This window comes from Colobus angolensis, unplaced genomic scaffold (assembly GCF_000951035.1).
Source record: "Colobus angolensis palliatus isolate OR3802 unplaced genomic scaffold, Cang.pa_1.0 Scaffold143, whole genome shotgun sequence".
In the NCBI taxonomy this organism is placed as follows: Eukaryota; Metazoa; Chordata; class Mammalia; order Primates; family Cercopithecidae; genus Colobus; species Colobus angolensis.
The window spans coordinates 1,283,100-1,300,234 of record NW_012114522.1 but is presented as its reverse complement, the minus strand read 5'-3'; the positions used below and the strand labels follow the sequence as shown (position 1 = coordinate 1,300,234).

The window sequence follows — 17,135 nt, the reverse complement described above, 5'->3', positions numbered from 1 at the left end:
CCCACAGGCCCGTGACAGCCATCCAGGGGGCTCAAGCTCCTCTGTGCTCATCCCAGTGCACGTTGTGGGCATCCGTGGGCATGGATGGGCGGGCACGGGCGGGTGGTCACACTGCAGCCCCCTCTCTCCAGTTAGGGCCGCTCCACTCCCAGATGCTTTAGGAGAACAGTGCCCTTGCCTGTTGCTCTCCCACACTTAGCACAGCACGGGCTCCTGTAGCTCGTCTCTGGGTTGTTCTGAAAGTGTTGCAGGAATGATGCACACTGTGGCTGATGGAGACTGTTCCCCCCGGCAGATCTTGTGCTGGGCTCGGACCATGGGTCATCTCATCTCACAGCATCCCTGCAAAGTGATTATAATGAACCCATGTGAAACGGGGGGAGTTGAGACACAAAAGAGCCACTTGCCCAGGGCCCCCTGCTGTGATGTGGTGGTCTGGGGCTGGGCATCTTCCCTGTCCTCCACAACCCTTGTGGTTCATGGTCCATGTTCCCTGCCAGCTTGGACAGGGAGGAAGGGCGAACCCAAGGGAGCCGCGTCTTCCCCAGGGCCTCCCGCACATGCCTGTTCCATACCCGGAGAGCACTGTGTGGACCTCTTTTGTCGTCTGTTGTTAGCATGGAAACGGAAACTCTCCTAGGAGTGCCTGGTGGTGGACGGGTGCCCTAAACATCACCATCCCGCAAGAGCTTTGTGAGCTGAATGGTGCAGGGATCCGGGACTATGGTTGCCCAGTCCTCAGTGGGGAAACCGAGTCCCAAGTGGTTCCCTAGAGTGGGAGCTGCCAGGCCACAGAGCAGCCCAGGTCTCTCTGACCATTTGGAGAGTTGCCATGTGCTCAGCCAAGCTTTCACAGCCCCCAGATCCTAGGGTGAGCTCCAAAAAGCAGCCTGCACTCTCCCAGCCTCAAAGTTCTGTCCCCAGTTTTGACTGGAGGTGCAGAGTCACAGCCAGGCCTTTTCCTCTGCTCCAGCCTGCTTGGCCCCCTCTCCCTGGCCCCCTGCACCCACTCCACATGTCCTGCCCGTGGGTCACGTCCCCTTCTCCAGGGTCCTGCTGCTCCCACCGCCCAGCCTGCCCCCACTCTGGCCAGGTGGTCTCTGACATGGGCCCGTCCCAGCACTAGCCAGGTTTTAAATCTGACGCCGGACTCCCCTCCTCAAATGAGTTCTCCCCACTTGAAGCGCACAGAGCCTTGGGTCCTGCTTCATACAGGGCCCTTAGCAGCCGGCATTACTTAGGGTTGGCTATGTTTGGCCTTCCCAGAGGCCTTACTGTTGGGTTCATGTGTCTGGGCTTCGGAAAGGGCCCTTGAGACCCCACGACTGCCAGGATAGTTTTGTGTGTTGGTCCTTTAATCTTGGAAGAGGTCCCTTGACTCAGGAAACGGGGAGAGGCCACACGCTGGCCGTGTCCTTGGGGGCACGGAGCCTGCACGGCTGACTCTGGGAGGGGCCTGGGTCTGGGTGCGGCAGTGCCTGCTGGTGAGGGGTTCGGAGGCTAACTATTAAAATTTCTGGAATCTTCTGAGGACTCAGCGGCTTATGGTGGGAAGCTTGAGGTTGGCTACGGTGGAGGTGCTCGTGCCACGGCACTCACAGATGCCACCTCAGGGCTCTTCTGTCCTGGACATCAGGCTTACAGGCACTGCGGCCTGGGCTTCGAGCCAGATGGATGCCACTGACCCCCACTGCTGTCCAACTGTCTGTCCTTAGGCAGGTCATGTGGCCTCTCAGACGCAGCCTTCGCACCTGGGAAATCGGGGAGACTGCGGCGTCTGCCTCAGAGGCTGCTGTGAAGACTCCACGAGAAGGAGCTGGCGGAGGGTGGCCCGGGCTGGTCCCTGCCTGCACTCAGGGCCCTGGGCGTGTGTTGCCCGGTGAGTGACAGACGGCGAGCCAGGTCCCTAACAGTGCCATGTCTCTCTTTCCAGGTGAATGCCACAGGCCGCCGGCTGCAGACAGCGGTACAGTACCGGGACCTCCCTGGCTTCTGTTCTGTAGGAGGGCTGCGGCCCCCACACTGTCAGAGCACTTTAGGCAGCTGAGCCCGTGATTTCACAAGTGGGTGATGGATAACGCAACCCATCAATCAAATCAGAACCCCCTCGTAAACAGCCAGAGAAAAATTAGACACAACAAAAAAAGACCAGCCAGGAAAAGGTGCACCGGCTTCCCACCGGGCTTTGCCCACGCAGCCCCTGCAGAGATGGCCTCTCCATCCCTCCCCACGCCTGCCTGCCCCCGGCCCCACTCCAGTCCCCGCTGCAGTCACACGTCCTGAGTTTGGACCTTGCCCACATGCATTTCATGGTCACTGGCTCTGTGCCGGGCCCCTGCTGAGTCTGGGGTTGGATGAGTCACCTCCCCCGCCGGGCCCCGATTTCCTCCTTGTGATAGGAGAAATACCAAATGAATCTTGTGAGATGGCTTCAAAAGTGGCATGGGATCCAACCAATGTGGAGTGCTCAGGTCAGGACTGAGGACAGGGCTCGTTCCCTAAAAGGGTTGAACATTTCATCGTTGCCTCCTGACAGATTTGGGCATCTGGTGTATTCTAAGTGGAGGCTTTTAAAAAATCAGAAAAGAAAAAATTCTGGGTACAAAGTCAATGACATATGTAAAATGTCTGTTTTATTTTTTATTTATCTTATTTGTTTTTATTTTTAGAGATGGAGGTCTTGCTATGTTACCCAGGCTGGTCTCAAACTCCTGGCCTCAAGTGATCCTCCCATCTTGGCCTCCCAAAGTGCTGGGATTACAGGTGTGAGCTACCTTGCCCGGCTGTAAAATGTGGTGAGCAGAGCAATGTGAGGCAGAAAGAATCCTGTCCTTTCTAGACTTTGACATGAGAAGTGGCAAAATGTCACGACTTGTCCCATGCAATGCCGCATCTGGAAAGTCCAGCTGAGGAAAACAGGAGAAGGCCGTCTAGGGGTGCGAGCATGGAGCCAGCGGCTGCAGGGACACAGTCTGCTCATAAGGGGGCTGGAGGGCCCTGCTAGGCCAATGAGGGCCTTAGAGATGGGGCATTTGGAGCTAAACAAACAGCTGTGATGAGGAAGCAGGAAGGTGCCCAGCAACAGTGAGGACCCTACCCCCCGCCTGGGCTTAAGGCATCCCTGCAAGCTGCAGAGCAGAGATGAGCCCAGCTGAGCCGCATCTGTCATTATCTGCTTCTCATCCAAGTCCCGAGGCCCACCTGACCCATTAGGGTCCCCAAAGACACAAGACGCCTAAAGCAGGGTGCGTCTTTTGGGACGTCTTTGTGCCGCAGCTGTGGCTCCTGGGTGGTTTGTGCCTGTCCCTGCCTAACGCAACATTGGCTGGCTGCCTTCACGGGCCCTTGTGTGGCACAGCTGCTTTGCAGATGGAGATGCTGAGGCTCAGGACAGCCTCTGCTGCAGCTCGCTTGCTAGTGGGTAGTTGAATCTGGTTGGTCTTAGGCGCCTTCTCTGGTCTCTCACAGTCTCTGATTCCTGCACAGTAACTGTTGTCCTGGTCCTCCCCTACCAGACTGTGGGTGCCCCCTCCCTGCAGGCCCTGGCCCTGCGTGGGGTCCCCTTCATGAATGTCTGACGCGTGATGGTCAGGGCCATTGCAGGAGGGACTGACATGCCGACCCTGCCTCCCCAGTCATCTGCGTGGACCTGCAGCTCAGGACCTGCAGTGATGCTGCCTACAACCATACCACCTTCCCCACCCTGCTGCGGCACCGGTCGTGGGAGGTGGTGGAGGCCAGCTCCGAGTACATCCTGCTGAGTGTTCTACACCAGCTCCTGGAGGGCCAGTGCAACCCGGACCTGCGGCTGCTGGGCTGTGCTGTGCTGGCCCCCTGGTGTGAGGGCGGCCAGGTGCGCAGACCCTGCCGGCACATCTGCGAGGGCCTGCGGGAGGCCTGCCAGCCCGCCTTCGACGCCATCGACATGGCCTGGCCCTACTTCCTCGACTGCCACCACTACTTCACGAGTGAGGACGAGGGCTGCTACGACCCACTGGAGAAGCTTCGGGGTAAGGGAAGGCGGTGGGGGCTCTCTGTGTGTTCACAGGGTCCAGGTGGTCACGGAGGACCAAGAGCCACACTGGAAGGAACTTGAAGCCTTTTCCATCAGTGGCGACAGTGCAGGCATCGGTAGAGGGCGGGGCTGCTCCCCAGGGCGGCATGTTCCCCACAAAGGGTGCCAGGCAGGGTTGGGGACTCACTGCAGATGGAGGATCCTCTCGCTACCTAGGGCCCCCCAGCAGAAGCCTCCAGCCCTTAGGGGCAGGCTGGGGTGGAAGGGTGCTGAGTCCAAGTGGCGGCAGTGCCCCCGCCCAGGGTGCAATCAGGAGGCCTCGTGTCAGGGAGCCTGGGCTCAGAGTGCAGGGCTGGCCCCGGGGGTCCAGTTCTTGGCCACAGACCCTCCAGAACAGCAGTGCTTCCCCCTGGTCGAGGGTGGGCAGGACATTTACTTCCCCCGGGAGACCTGGCGGGCAAAGCTTCATGATTGCCCATCGCTGGGCCTGGAAGATCACACAGAGGGTTTGGCCTGGAGTGACTCCTCCAAGCAGATCTGTGCCGCCCTGTGGGCTCAAGGACGGAGAGGAGCTGTGGAGAAAGGCTTTGGTGTCTCTTGCAGATAAAACAGTGGAGGGGGAGTGGGCAAGTCTGGGCCACCATGGGCTACTTGTCTCCAAGGTGTGCAAGGCTGTCCCAGAGGGCCACTTGGCGGCGAGGCTGGTGGGGGCCCTGCATGGAGCCCCCTGTGTCTGTTGTCTCACGAGCCGGTGTCCGCCAGAGACCTTGCATGGTCCACAGTAGCCTTGGCCCGTTAGACCTTCCTGTGTGAAAGAAATGTTCTATTCTGTGCTGTCCAAGACGGTCGCCACTGGCCGCATGTGGCCCCCAAGGCTTGGGATGTGGCTCCCAAGGCTTGGGATGTGGCTTTTGCCACTGAGGCCTGGACGTGGGCATCTCATCGCATTTGAATGAGTCTGAACATGCCTTTGAAGAGCCCAGGGCCAGTGTGTGCCACATTCAGCTGCGCAGGGTAGCGTCCGCTCGTGGTTGGAGTCACAGGATCTGACTGCGGGCGCCACACATGTGCTGGCTCGTGCGAGTCTCACTGCAGCCTTGCTCCATGGAAGAGGAAGCAGAACCTCGGGAAGGGTGACAGCACTGGGGTCTTTAGCTGGAGTGGCCCAAGCCCATCGCAGATGGAGGGGTGGATTTGGCCATTCACCAAACAGCTACCGAGCACCCACTGTACATATGACTCTGCGCTGGGACGTTGAGGAGGGCAGGAGAAGGAAAGCAGACACACACCTGGGCCAGGCTCCAGCAAGCCCTGGGTTGTGGGCTGTGTCAGGTGCTCAAGGCTGATCCTGGCACATCTTGCATCCTCTGGTTCCCAATCTGAGAAGGGCGGACCCTGTCCACCCTGGGCTTCCATGCAGATGCAGTGGCAGGGTGCCCTTTGCCAGCAGGGAGGAGCCATCTGTCTGCAGAGCTCAGTCCCTGCAGAGGCGGTGGAGGTGCCTGTGGGAGGCCAGGGAGGCGAGGAAAGAAGCCAAGCCTATAGCCCTGGGAAAGCCCAAGGAGTCACTTTGAGATTATTTTGGGCATCTCTACCGCCAAATTGCTGGCTTCCTCTGCTAGTCTCTCCCCTGGAGAACCGTTTTGAGCAGAAGCGAAACCACAGGGTGAGGAGAAGCTTGGAGACACACGTTAACTCTTTGTGGACCCAGGAACAGCCTGCGGCACCTGAGTCCTGCTCCTGTGGGCCTGGCTGCTGCAAAGCCCCTGGCGGGATGGAGGGAGTTGAGGGTCACCGGGGCGGTCTTCGGGGTGCCTCTATTCTAGTGGATGACAGGATGGTGGGGAAGCTCGTGCATATGTGACATAGAGACATTCGTATTCTGGATCCAGAACCCCTCCCTCTTCCCCCCACCCCCTTTTTCCTTCCTCCCCCAAGTCCTTCCCAGAACTTCCCTTTCTGTTTCCTTCCCGGGCTGGTGCTCACTGCTGTGCTGGTGAGGCTGTAACAGAAACACTGGGAAGCCTTCCAAGCAGCCAGAGGGGGCAGCACAAGGAGGCTTCCTGTTTCCACCATTGGCCAAGCAAACGGAGCAGAATACTGAACTGCCCGAGTGCCACTGTCATGGAAAACACACCCAAGAAAAGCCCCTCTGCACACCCAGCAGGGGTTTGCCCTGGGGGGTCCAGGACCCCATAGATCTCTTTTCCTTTCTGTTGTTCTGCTGTGTATTTTAGGAACTTTCCACAGTGGCCCCACAGTACGTTTATTCAGTCACATTATTAGTCAGGAACCATGGCGCTGTGCTGTGTACATATCTCGGGTGCCATTTGGCTTAGATATCGCTGTAGGCACTGCAGAGGGAACTCTAATTAAAGATAGAGCTGTCCAAGCATGGCTGTCATGCAGAGGGGGCTAAGGGTGCTGTGTGTGGTCAGTGTTCTCAGGCAGCGGTGGGAAGCCTTGGGGCCTGACACTGACCGAGCCCCCCTACTGCTCCCCCAGGAGGCCTGGAGGCTGACGAGGCGCTGCCCTCAGGGCTGCCGCCCACCTTCATCCGCTTCAGCCACCACTCCTACGCCCAGATGGTACGTGTGCTGAGGCGGACGGCCTCCCGCTGCGCCCATGTGGCCAGGACCTACAGCATCGGGCGCAGCTTCGACGGCAGGGAGCTGCTGGTCATCGAGTTCTCCAGCCGCCCCGGCCAGCACGAGCTGAGTGAGTGCCCTTGGGAGGACCTGGCCTGGCCCCGCTTCGGGAACGGGCTCGGGCTGCTCCACCTTGCGGCGCACACGTTGGCTGGGTGTTTGGGGTCTGGGCACAGCTGGGGCCCTCAGGGAGCTGCTTGGTGCAGGCCATGTCCCACTGGGCGTGTGCAACCACTGTATGTATAAAGGAGAATTTCTCCAGATATCCATCTTACTTCAAAATTTAGAGTGGCAGACTAGGTTATTTGATAATAATGGAGACATTGATCCAGTGGCTGAAAAGACATAAAACAAATAAGAAATTTTATTGTATTTTTTAGAGACAGAGTTTCGCTCTTGTTGCCCAGGCTGGAGTGCAGTGGCGCAATCTCGGCTCACTGCAACCTCTGCCTCCTGGGTTCAAGTAATTCTCCTGCCTCAGCCTCCTGAGTAGCTGGGACTCCAGGCACAGGCCACCACACCAGGCCAATTTTTGTATTTTTAGTAGAGACAGGGTTTCACCATGTTGGCCAGGCTAGTCTTGAACTCCTGACCTCAAGTGATCCACCCACCTCGGCCTCCCAAAGTGCTGGGATTACAGACATGAGCCACTGCGCCTGGCCAAACAATAAATTTTAGACAGAAAAGATGATGTTGGGATGTGGGCTTGCAGGGAGATGGTAAGGTTGTCTGGGAGTCACCTGGGAGCCTGGAGGGAGGAGGGCACCATCCCGGCCTGTCACAGGCATAAGTCAGGGAGGAGCAAAACAAAGGCTATAGGAGTGCCAGGTCCTTCTGCACTTAGGAGTGTGTGGCCATGCGCTGCATTTTTGCCATTTGAAGACCTTGTCCTGGCACACTGGACCCCAGGCAGGTCTGCACAACCCTTGTCCCTGGGCACCAGCCTCTCCTTTTCCAAACCATTCCAGGAGTGTGACACCACAGAATGCTATGAATAAAGAGATTTTTCTATTTTAAAAATCCAAGTCTGTTTTCATTCCATCAGGCTTTGGATCCTGTTCTGAAGCGGAAGCGGGCAGTATGGAAAATGCTAGGCATTTCTGTTCCTTCCGAGGGGCCTTCCTGCAGGGCAAATTAGGAAATCAAATTTTATTGCTGTCGTGATTTGCTACCCTAAGTTGCAAAGAGCCACTCAGGCTGGTGGTGTCTAAGAATCTAGGATGTTCTAGCAAACACCCAGACCTTCTGGATGGGTGGCCTCTGTTTCCCTCATGGGGAGGTACCCCTCTCCCAGGGCACTGAGGACATTCAGGGTTGGAGTCCAGGGCTTCCTAGGGGTCAGTGAGTCTGAGTCCTGCCTGGGCCTCAGCCCCCAGCCACACCTGTCCCACAAGCACATTACTCAAACAGAATCAATTATTTTAGAAGCAGCCTCCATTTGACCCTTGGTCCCCAGCAGTTACTGAAAAATGCACGTGCTCTTTGTTTGTGGACTCAGGGGCCTTTTCAGGGCTGGCAGCCTCAGCCAGTCTTCATCCTGCTGGCCTGGGCAGCATGGACACCATGAACCCAAGGGCTCTATCTCTTACCAGGGACCAGTGGTCACGCCCTGGCCCCCAAGGCTCACTACGTTCCCCCTCCAACTGTAACATGCTCTGGGCAGGAGGCAGAGGCTCTCCCTACAGCACTGGAATTTGAGGGCAAGAGGTGCCCCTGTGCAGAAGGCCAAGGGAGGTGACCAGCGCAGAAAGCTCCCAGGTCATTTACACCCGACATGTGGCATCTGAGGAATGTGGGTGTTTCCTCTCATCCCTGGATGTCCCTGGGCCACACACAGCTGGGGAGGGAGACGTCATTTTCCAGGGGAGCAATGCGAGGCTTAGAGAGGAGAAGTGACTTGCCTGTAGTCACACAACTAGTAAGGCCAAGGGACCTGGTCCACTCTTCTTCCTATAGTCCATTCATCCATCCATCCATCCATCCATCCATCCATCCATCCATCCATCCATCCATCCATTTATGCATCCGTCCATCAATCCATCCACCCATCCATCCATCCATTTATTCATTCAGCCATTACACATCCATCCATCATCCACCCATTCACTCATACATTCATGCATCCATCCACTCATCATCCATCCATCCATCCATGTATTTATTCAGCCATTTCACATCCATCCATTCATCTATTCATTCATGCATCAATTTATCCATTATTTCATCCAGCCATTATTCACTCATCCAGCCATCACTGATTTATCCATCTATCCATTCATCCATCATCGATATATCTATCCATCCAGCCATCCATCCATCATCTATTCATTAATCCATCCATTTATGCATCTGTCCATTCATCCATCCATCCATTTATTCATTCAGCTATTACACATCCATCCATCATCCACCCATTCATTCATACATCCATGCATCTATCCACTCATCGTCCATCCATCCATCCATCCATTTATTTATTCAGCCATTTCACATCCATCCATTCATCTATTCATTCATGCATCAACTTATCCATTATTTCATCCAGCCATTACTCATCCATCCATCCATCATTGATCTATCCATCTATCCATTCATCCATCATTGATATATCTATCCATCCACCCATCCATCCCTCATCTATTCATCCATCCATCCAGCCAGCCATTATTCATCTATCTATCCATCCATCATTGATATATCCATCCATCCATCCATCCATCCATCCATCCATCCATCATCCATCCATCCATTCACCCATCCATTCATCCACTCAAGGGCCAACCACCTTTCCAGCTAAGCACCAAGCACCAATGTATACCTTGACTTATTACACAAACATGAAGACAGACCATCAATGAAATTTGCATGGATCAATGATAACATATATTATTCATATTCTTGAGTTATGCTAACTAATAATTCTGGCTAGGTGTAAAAAACGAGCTTAACAAAAGTGATGACCTTGATGAGACCTCATTATATACAGAGATTCCTGAGTCAAAACAAGTATGAATTGGTCCCAGCCCATCTGGTCATCCTTGCTGAGTGGGGGGCCTCATGCCTTTTGGCCTCATGACCCCAGGCTTTGAGATGATGCCCCAAGTCTCTGTATTTGTCCTCAGTGGAGCCCGAGGTGAAGCTCATTGGCAACATTCACGGCAATGAGGTGGCGGGCCGGGAGATGCTCATCTACCTAGCCCAGTACCTGTGCTCTGAGTACCTGCTGGGCAACCCCCGCATCCAGCGCCTGCTCAACACCACCCGCATCCACCTGCTGCCCTCCATGAACCCTGATGGCTACGAGGTGGCAGCCGCCGAGGTGAGCGCCCAGATGCCTGGATCCTGTGGGCCACCACCCGAACCACCCCCTCATTCATTCATGTATGAGTAGTTTATCTTAGCAGTGCTTAGCTCCCGCCTCTCTAGGAGAGGAGCATTCAGTAGATGTCGACACTGGCAAACCCCTGCTTCAGGGGCTGGGGAGAGGGAAGGCACTGAGAATTCTAGGTGTATTAAAAAGGTGATGCGTGTGATAGAGGAAAATGGTGGATAGGGAGTCGATGGTGCCTGTGTGTGTCAGCGGTGGCCAGGGGAGCTCTCGGGGAGGCGAGTAACAAGCAGAGCAGGTCACTGTCGGGGGTGTCCCACTCAGGAGGAGCAGCCAGGGAAGGCCCGGAGGCCGTGGCATTAGCAAGGAACCCCGGGGAGGGAGCCCCAGGGTGGAGAGGAGTTCAAGGGTCAGGCGCACCCCCGAGCTCATCACATGAAGCCAGGAAAAACCGAAGCTCCTGGCCTTGACCCTCAGCCAAGTGTGAGACCCATCTGGAAGGAGGAGGGTGGGGTGTGCTGACCCCACCCAGTCGGGGGTTGGCCGTGTTTTCAGGGTGCCGGCTACAACGGGTGGACGAGCGGGAGGCAGAATGCGCAGAACCTGGATCTGAACCGAAATTTCCCGGACCTGACGTCTGAATACTACCAGCTGGCGGAGACCCGCGGCGTGCGCAGCGACCACATCCCCATCCCCCAGCACTACTGGTGGGGTAAGGTAGGCGCCGCCGCTGCCCACGCCTGTCGCCACCAAAGGCATCCAAGGGTCCCTGGTTATTCCAGGCTCTCCGGAATTGTCCTTCCCCGGGGAAAGGAGAGCCTGGTGCTCCCTCCCTGCCTCAGTTACTTGTCTGTGAAATGGGAACACCTCCTTGCTGGGGTGTTGGTGAGATTGCAGAGATTCATGTTGGAAATGCCTAGATCCCCGCAGGGGCCCAGTGATGGGGGCCAAGTCCAGCTGGAGCATCGATGTAGAGACCGGTCGTTGATGGTCTGCACCATTGGAGCCCAGAGGGCTGCAGAAGCCCGGGGCATGGCTAGGGTCCGGCAGGGAAGCCCAGCCCTGAGGGTGGCCTCGTCTGTCCTGGGCAGGTGGCCCCGGAGACGAAGGCAATCATGAAGTGGATGCAGACCATACCCTTCGTGCTCTCCGCCAGCCTTCATGGGGGCGACCTGGTGGTGTCCTACCCCTTCGACTTCTCCAAGCACCCCCAGGAGGAGAAGATGTTTTCTCCCACGCCCGATGAGAAGGTGAGAGGGCTGCGGGGTGTGTGCAGGGAAGGGAGACGGTGTGCGCGGTCCCCTTGGAGCTGGTGCCCCTCCAGTCCTGAGCTCAGTGAAGACGAAGCTCCTAGGAAACTCTGCTCAGAGCCCGTCAGCACCACCCGCTCTAAGCCCAGCTCTGCAGAGAAGCCCCCTCCTCCTGGAAGTCTGTGACCTCAGGAGCCGTCGCTCCCCTGGTCTCCCCAAGGCTGGCTGCACTGCCTTTCACATGTCCCTATCTGGGAGCTCCTGGGGTGGGGACCCTGGCTCAGTGCCGCTGTTGCTCTGAGCTGTGCCCTGCACCTGGAGGGGTCCCCAGTGCGTTCCACCGCAGGGGGTGCGTTTCCGGGAAGCGCCGGCAGAGGGCAGTGCTGCAGCGCGCATGGTGCCCGCCCGTCCTGCTTCCCGGGGGTCGTGCTTGCTTCTCTCGGGCTCCTCCGGATGGGGAAGGAGTTCTGGTCCCACCGTCCACTGGGCCCTTAGGTGAGGCCTCCCTTTTCTGGGCCTCAGTTTCTCCTACTGTTCGTAGAGCAGCCGGCGATGAGACCCGTGATGATGCTGGGACCCTCCCAACCCACCCTAACCTTAGGACGACTTGCAGGGGGAGGGCGTGGACTTGGTCCCTTCTCACACTTAGGATGAAAAAACGGAGGCTGAGGGAGGGGGTTGTGATCTGAGGTGGGCCCCAGCCTCCGGCTTCCAGCCCCCAGCCCCCAGCTGCGGATCCTGGAGCTTAGCTGCCTGCACTGCCCCTCACTAGGGGGCACTGCCCACTCCACCGGAGGCCGGGCCTGCCCTCCACCTGGTCCCCTGATGGCCCAGAGTCACTCCCCAGGCCTCCCGTGGAGAGCCATGCCTGCCCTCCATCTCCCTCCGGGCACTTCCCTTTGGTGTTTGGGGGAAGGGGCAGGGAGAGAGGGACTGGCCCTGGGTGGGCAAGTGCCAGGTGCCAGGCCCCGATAGTGGCATTCACATGTCGTTTGTTCTCCTTTCTGAGGCCACCCGGCCGGGCACATAGCTGGGCCCGCGATTGGCACTCAGGTATCAACCCTGCCTCACCCGGCCCCTCCGGCCCCTCCCTGTCCTGGGGCCATCACTGGAAATGCAATGGTACTGGTCCCTGCGCTGGGGGTCCTCAGCCTAGGGGGGGAGATGGAGCCTGAAACTGGCAAGGAGAAGATCGCCAGGGCTGCAGGAGGGCTGTGAGTGCATGTGTGTGCACGGATGCCTGTGTGTGCGTGTGCATGCATGTGCACACGTGCATGTGTCGCAGGGGGAACCCCCAGCCTGGTCTGGGACTTCAGGAGGGCTTCCCTGAGGTGGTGGTTTCCCAAAAGGACCCCACAGATGAGGTGGAGATTTCCAGCTGCGGGGCAGGGAGGGGCACTGGAGGCACAGGCCACCTGGTGCAGAGACCCAGGGGAGCCCCAGGGAGCCGGGTGCAGGGAATGCTGTGGCCCAGCGGGAATGGGGAGAGCAAGGTGAGCACCCTGTGGACCAGGGGCGGTGACAGCAACACCTGGGCTACTGGCACATTTGTCCTGCATTTGTTCATTCTCCCACCCATTCACTCCTTCACTTGTTTATCATTCACTAACTCACTCCTTCACTCACCCATTCACTCACTCCCTCACTCACTCATTCACTCACCCATTCAGTCACCCATTCATTCATGCACTCCCTCCCTCCCTCCCTCACTCCCTCACTCATTCATTCACCCATTCAATCACTCATTCACCACCCATTCACTCACCCATTCACTCACTCACTCACCCATTCACTCACTCATTCACTCACCCACTCACTCACTCACCCATTCACTCACTCACCCATTCATTCATGCACTCCCTCCCTCACTCCCTCACTCATTCACTCACCCATTCACTCACTCACTCATTCATTCACTCACACTCACTCATTCACTCATTCACTCACACTCATTCACTCATTCACTCACTCATTTACTCAACCACTCACTCATTCATTCACTCACTCACTCACTCAACCACTCACTCATTCATTCACCCATTCCCTCACTCACTCATTCCCTCACTCATTGACTCATCCATTCACTCATTCACTCACTCATTCACTCACCCACTCACTCACTCATTCACTCACCCACTCACTCACTTTCTCATTAACTCACCCATTCACTCACTCACCCATTCGCTCACTCCCTCACTCACTCATTCACTCACCCATTCACTCACGTATTCACTCACTCCCTCACTCATTCACTTACTTATTCACTCACTCATTCACTCATTAACCCATTCATTCACTCGCTCCCTCCCTCACTCATTCACTCACTCACTCATTCATTCATTCACTCATTCACTTACTCATTCACTCACTCATTCACTCAGTCACTCACCTATTCACTTATTAACTCACTCATTTACTCATCAATCACTCATTCTCTTGTTCATTCACTCATTCACACACTCATTTTCTCATTCATTCACTCACTCATTCTGTTGCTCATTCACTCATTCATTCAGTCACTCTTTCACTCATTCACTCATTTACTCACTTATTCACTCACTCATTTACTCATCACTCATTCACTCATTTACTCATCACTCACTCACTCATTTACTCATCACTCACTCATTCTCTCACTCATTCATTCACTCACACAGTCATTCACTCACTCTTATTCTTTCACTCATTTGTTTATTCCCACACTCCCTCCCTCACTCATTCATTCATTGACGCTTGCAGGCAGTGCACACCAAGGGTGCAAGGGGTGAGGTGTCTGGTTTTCTGCTCAGACCTCTTCAAGTACCCCCAGGGGTGACTGGGTGGCCTCCACTTCTGGCCTGGCCTTGCGCCCCTGTGCTCTTGGGGGCAATGGCTGGGTAGGGCAGGTGTCCCACTCTGCACAGGCCCAGTGTCTCTCAGCCTTAGAACCAGATGTGAGAAGATATCCCCGAGGGAATGTTCACCCCAATGAGTCCCATGAGAGCCAGAGAAAATGTGACTGTTCCCAAGCCATCAGTCATTGGGCAGTGATCATACAGTCCCGCAGCCAGCAGTGATCTCTGGAAATCGGGGGCCCAGGAGGGGCCTGGGGTTGCCCAGGGAGCATGAGACGGGTTGGTTGGGGTATGCCAAGGTACCCTTTTGCCAAACTTCCATGGTTCCCCACAGCTGAGAGCCAGTGCCTGGGGGCAGTGTTCAAGGCCCTGCAGGCTGGCCATGGCTGCCTCTCGCTGCTCCACACCTGCCCCTCTGCTCGAATCCTGCTCACGTTGTCCTGCCTGCCAAGCCCTTTTTGGCTCTGGGAATCAGCATAGCCAGTTTCCCAAGGGCTTCCTGGGGCAGGAGCTGGGTGGGCTGGGTTTCCCATGGTCCTCAGCCTGTGTTCCTGCATCCCTATTCAGTTGCGGCTTCCCCGCTCCTACCTGGTTTCATTTATCTGTGTGTCTTCCTTGCCCATGTGTGCCCAGCCTCTGGACCGACAGCTCCTCTGATGTCCTTGTCCTGCACCTGCCCTCCCAGGTCAGGCCTATCTTAGCCAGACCTGGGCTCCTGCACCCCAGGGTTTTGGGGACTGGTGGTCGGCAGCCACCTTCCATGCCTTAGCCCTAGAGACTGACTAGTGATGGGAGGGAGGCCCCAGGCAAGGGTGGGGAGGAGGGACTGTAGGGCAGGAGGCCTTGTGGGGAGAAAGGGTGACATGGTGGGCTGGGTCAGGAGCAGACTTTGGAGAGAGTCTGGTCCCACCCTCCTACCCCCCAAGCCTACACTCTGTCATGCTGATGGATAAAGGCAGATCAGAGGTGAGACGCAGGTAGAATGTAGCAGACGTGTCCTGGGCAGATGGACCCTTTGTTGGACGTGATTCATTCTTGATGGGAAAGTCCAGTGAGGCTTCCCACTATGAGGCGGGGCAGGCAACTCCCGAGCTGATGCTGGTCCCACCCACAGATGCAGGGGCTGCTGGTAGGATAGTGGTCCATCATCCGCTACCCTGGAACCATAGGGCCTGAGTGGGGTTGTGTTTGGGCCCTTGGTTTGTATCTGTGGGACTGAGTCCAGATGGCACAGCCTCACTTCTGAGGAGCTAGACCCATTCCCCACCTCCCCCAAATCCCATGTCTGGGAGTCCGAGTTGCATGACCCCCACCAGGGAGAGATCTTCACTCTGACCTGGAGCACTCACTCATTCACTTATTCGCTCACTCACTCACTTATTCACACATTCACTCAGTCACTCACTCCTTCACTCACTTATTCAGTCACTCACTCATTCACTCATTCATTCACTCACTCACTCATTCACTCAGTCATTCACTCACTGTTTCACTTGCTCATCCAGTCACTCACTCATTCACTCACTTACTCACTTATTCACTCATTCACTTACTCAGTCACTCATTCACTCACTCACTCATTCACTCAACCACTCACTCATTCACTCGCTCATTCACTCAACCACTCATTCACTCATTCATTCACTCACTCATTCACTCACTCATTCACTCACTCATTCATTCACTCACTTATTCACTCACTCATTCACTCATTCACTCACTCATTCACTCACTGTTTCACTTGCTCACTCATTCACTCACTCACTCATTCACTCATTCACTTACCCATTCATTCACTCTCATTCACTGACTCAGTCACTCATTCTTTCACCTACTCACTCATTCACTCATTCACTCACTCACTCTCATTCACTCACTGTTTCACTTGCTCACTCATTCACTCACTCACTCATTCACTCATTCACTTACCCATTCATTCACTCTCATTCACTGACTCAGTCACTCATTCTTTCACCTACTCACTCATTCACTCATTCACTCACTCACTCACTCTCTCACGGGGCCCGGCCTGTCCACCCTCCAGTGTCCTCCACTCCTCCTTTCTGACAGAGGGAGCCCCCTCCTCAGCACAGACTTGTCCCGCATGGTGGGGCCCTGATGAGCCCATGCAGGGGGAGCCCTTCGCCTGCCTGACCCACCAAGAGCCTCTGCCCAGGGTCAGCATGGGACTTACAGATGGCCGAGAACCCCCACGAAGGAGGACCTCTGGATTCTGCCTGGGGGATGCGCACAATGTGGGGAAGCTCTGGGCTGGGGAGGGAGGCCTGTGGGGAGGGACCCAGGATCCCAGCTACACATCCAAACATGTCAGGGGTGGCAGGTCCTATGAGCTGTGTTCTATGCTTCTACCAACTGCAGTGGAAGCTGGAGGGTGGGGTGGTCAGGGAGGGGCTTCCCGCAGGCTGAGTCCCAGCCTCTGATGGTGCTGGTCAGCCTGGAGTTGGAGCGGGATGGGGAATGAATCTATAATTATTCTTAGAAGAAGTTGCCTTTGGAGATGAAGTTGGGGAAAATGCAGCCCCCCCCAGCTTTCATTGCTCCAACAGCCCAGGCTTTATAAACTGTCAAGCCAACCTACCCATACGCTGTGGACACCATGTTTGTGTGTCACCTCAGGAGAGAAAGCCCACACTACCCGGCCAGGTGGGCAGAGGCTCAATGATTACCCCAGATACCCAGGGGGCCTGGCCCTGAAGTCCAGCTGTGCCAGACTGCCTGTGACCCACCTCCGGGCCTTCCCATACAGTGTGTCCTCTGCGGGACACCGTTCCCCTCTCCTATCTCCGATCCCCTCACTGACCCCAGCTCGCAGGACGTCCTGCAGGGGACCCTCTCCTTATCTGAGCCAGGTCTCTTTTCCAGATGTTCAAGCTGCTGGCCAGAGCCTATGCTGACGTCCACCCCATGATGATGGACAGGTCGGAGAACAGGTGTGGAGGCAACTTTCTGAAGAAGGGGAGCATCATCAATGGGGCGGACTGGTACAGCTTCACAGGAGGTGCGACTTCTGCGGGGAGGGGCTGGGGTGGGAGTCGGGGA

The 17,135-nt window shown here is 56.1% G+C and overlaps 1 protein-coding gene across 3 annotated transcripts in view; it reads left to right on the top strand.

Moving 5' to 3' along the window:
• The window catches only part of CPZ (carboxypeptidase Z), a 31,696-nt gene that overhangs the window by 6,971 nt on the left and 7,590 nt on the right, over positions 1 to 17,135 (top strand). The window contains exons 2-8 of one of the 3 annotated variants that reach the window (XM_011935385.1): positions 1,934 to 2,063; positions 3,469 to 4,010; positions 6,521 to 6,733; positions 9,786 to 9,982; positions 10,547 to 10,708; positions 11,083 to 11,241; positions 16,959 to 17,094. In XM_011935385.1, the coding sequence (XP_011790775.1) occupies positions 3,926 to 4,010; positions 6,521 to 6,733; positions 9,786 to 9,982; positions 10,547 to 10,708; positions 11,083 to 11,241; positions 16,959 to 17,094 (952 nt within the window). In that variant the 5' untranslated portion in view covers positions 1,934 to 2,063; positions 3,469 to 3,925. The remainder of the gene's footprint in view (positions 1 to 1,933; positions 2,064 to 3,468; positions 4,011 to 6,520; positions 6,734 to 9,785; positions 9,983 to 10,546; positions 10,709 to 11,082; positions 11,242 to 16,958; positions 17,095 to 17,135) is intronic. The other 2 variants (XM_011935383.1, XM_011935384.1) reach the window with 2 other exon arrangements.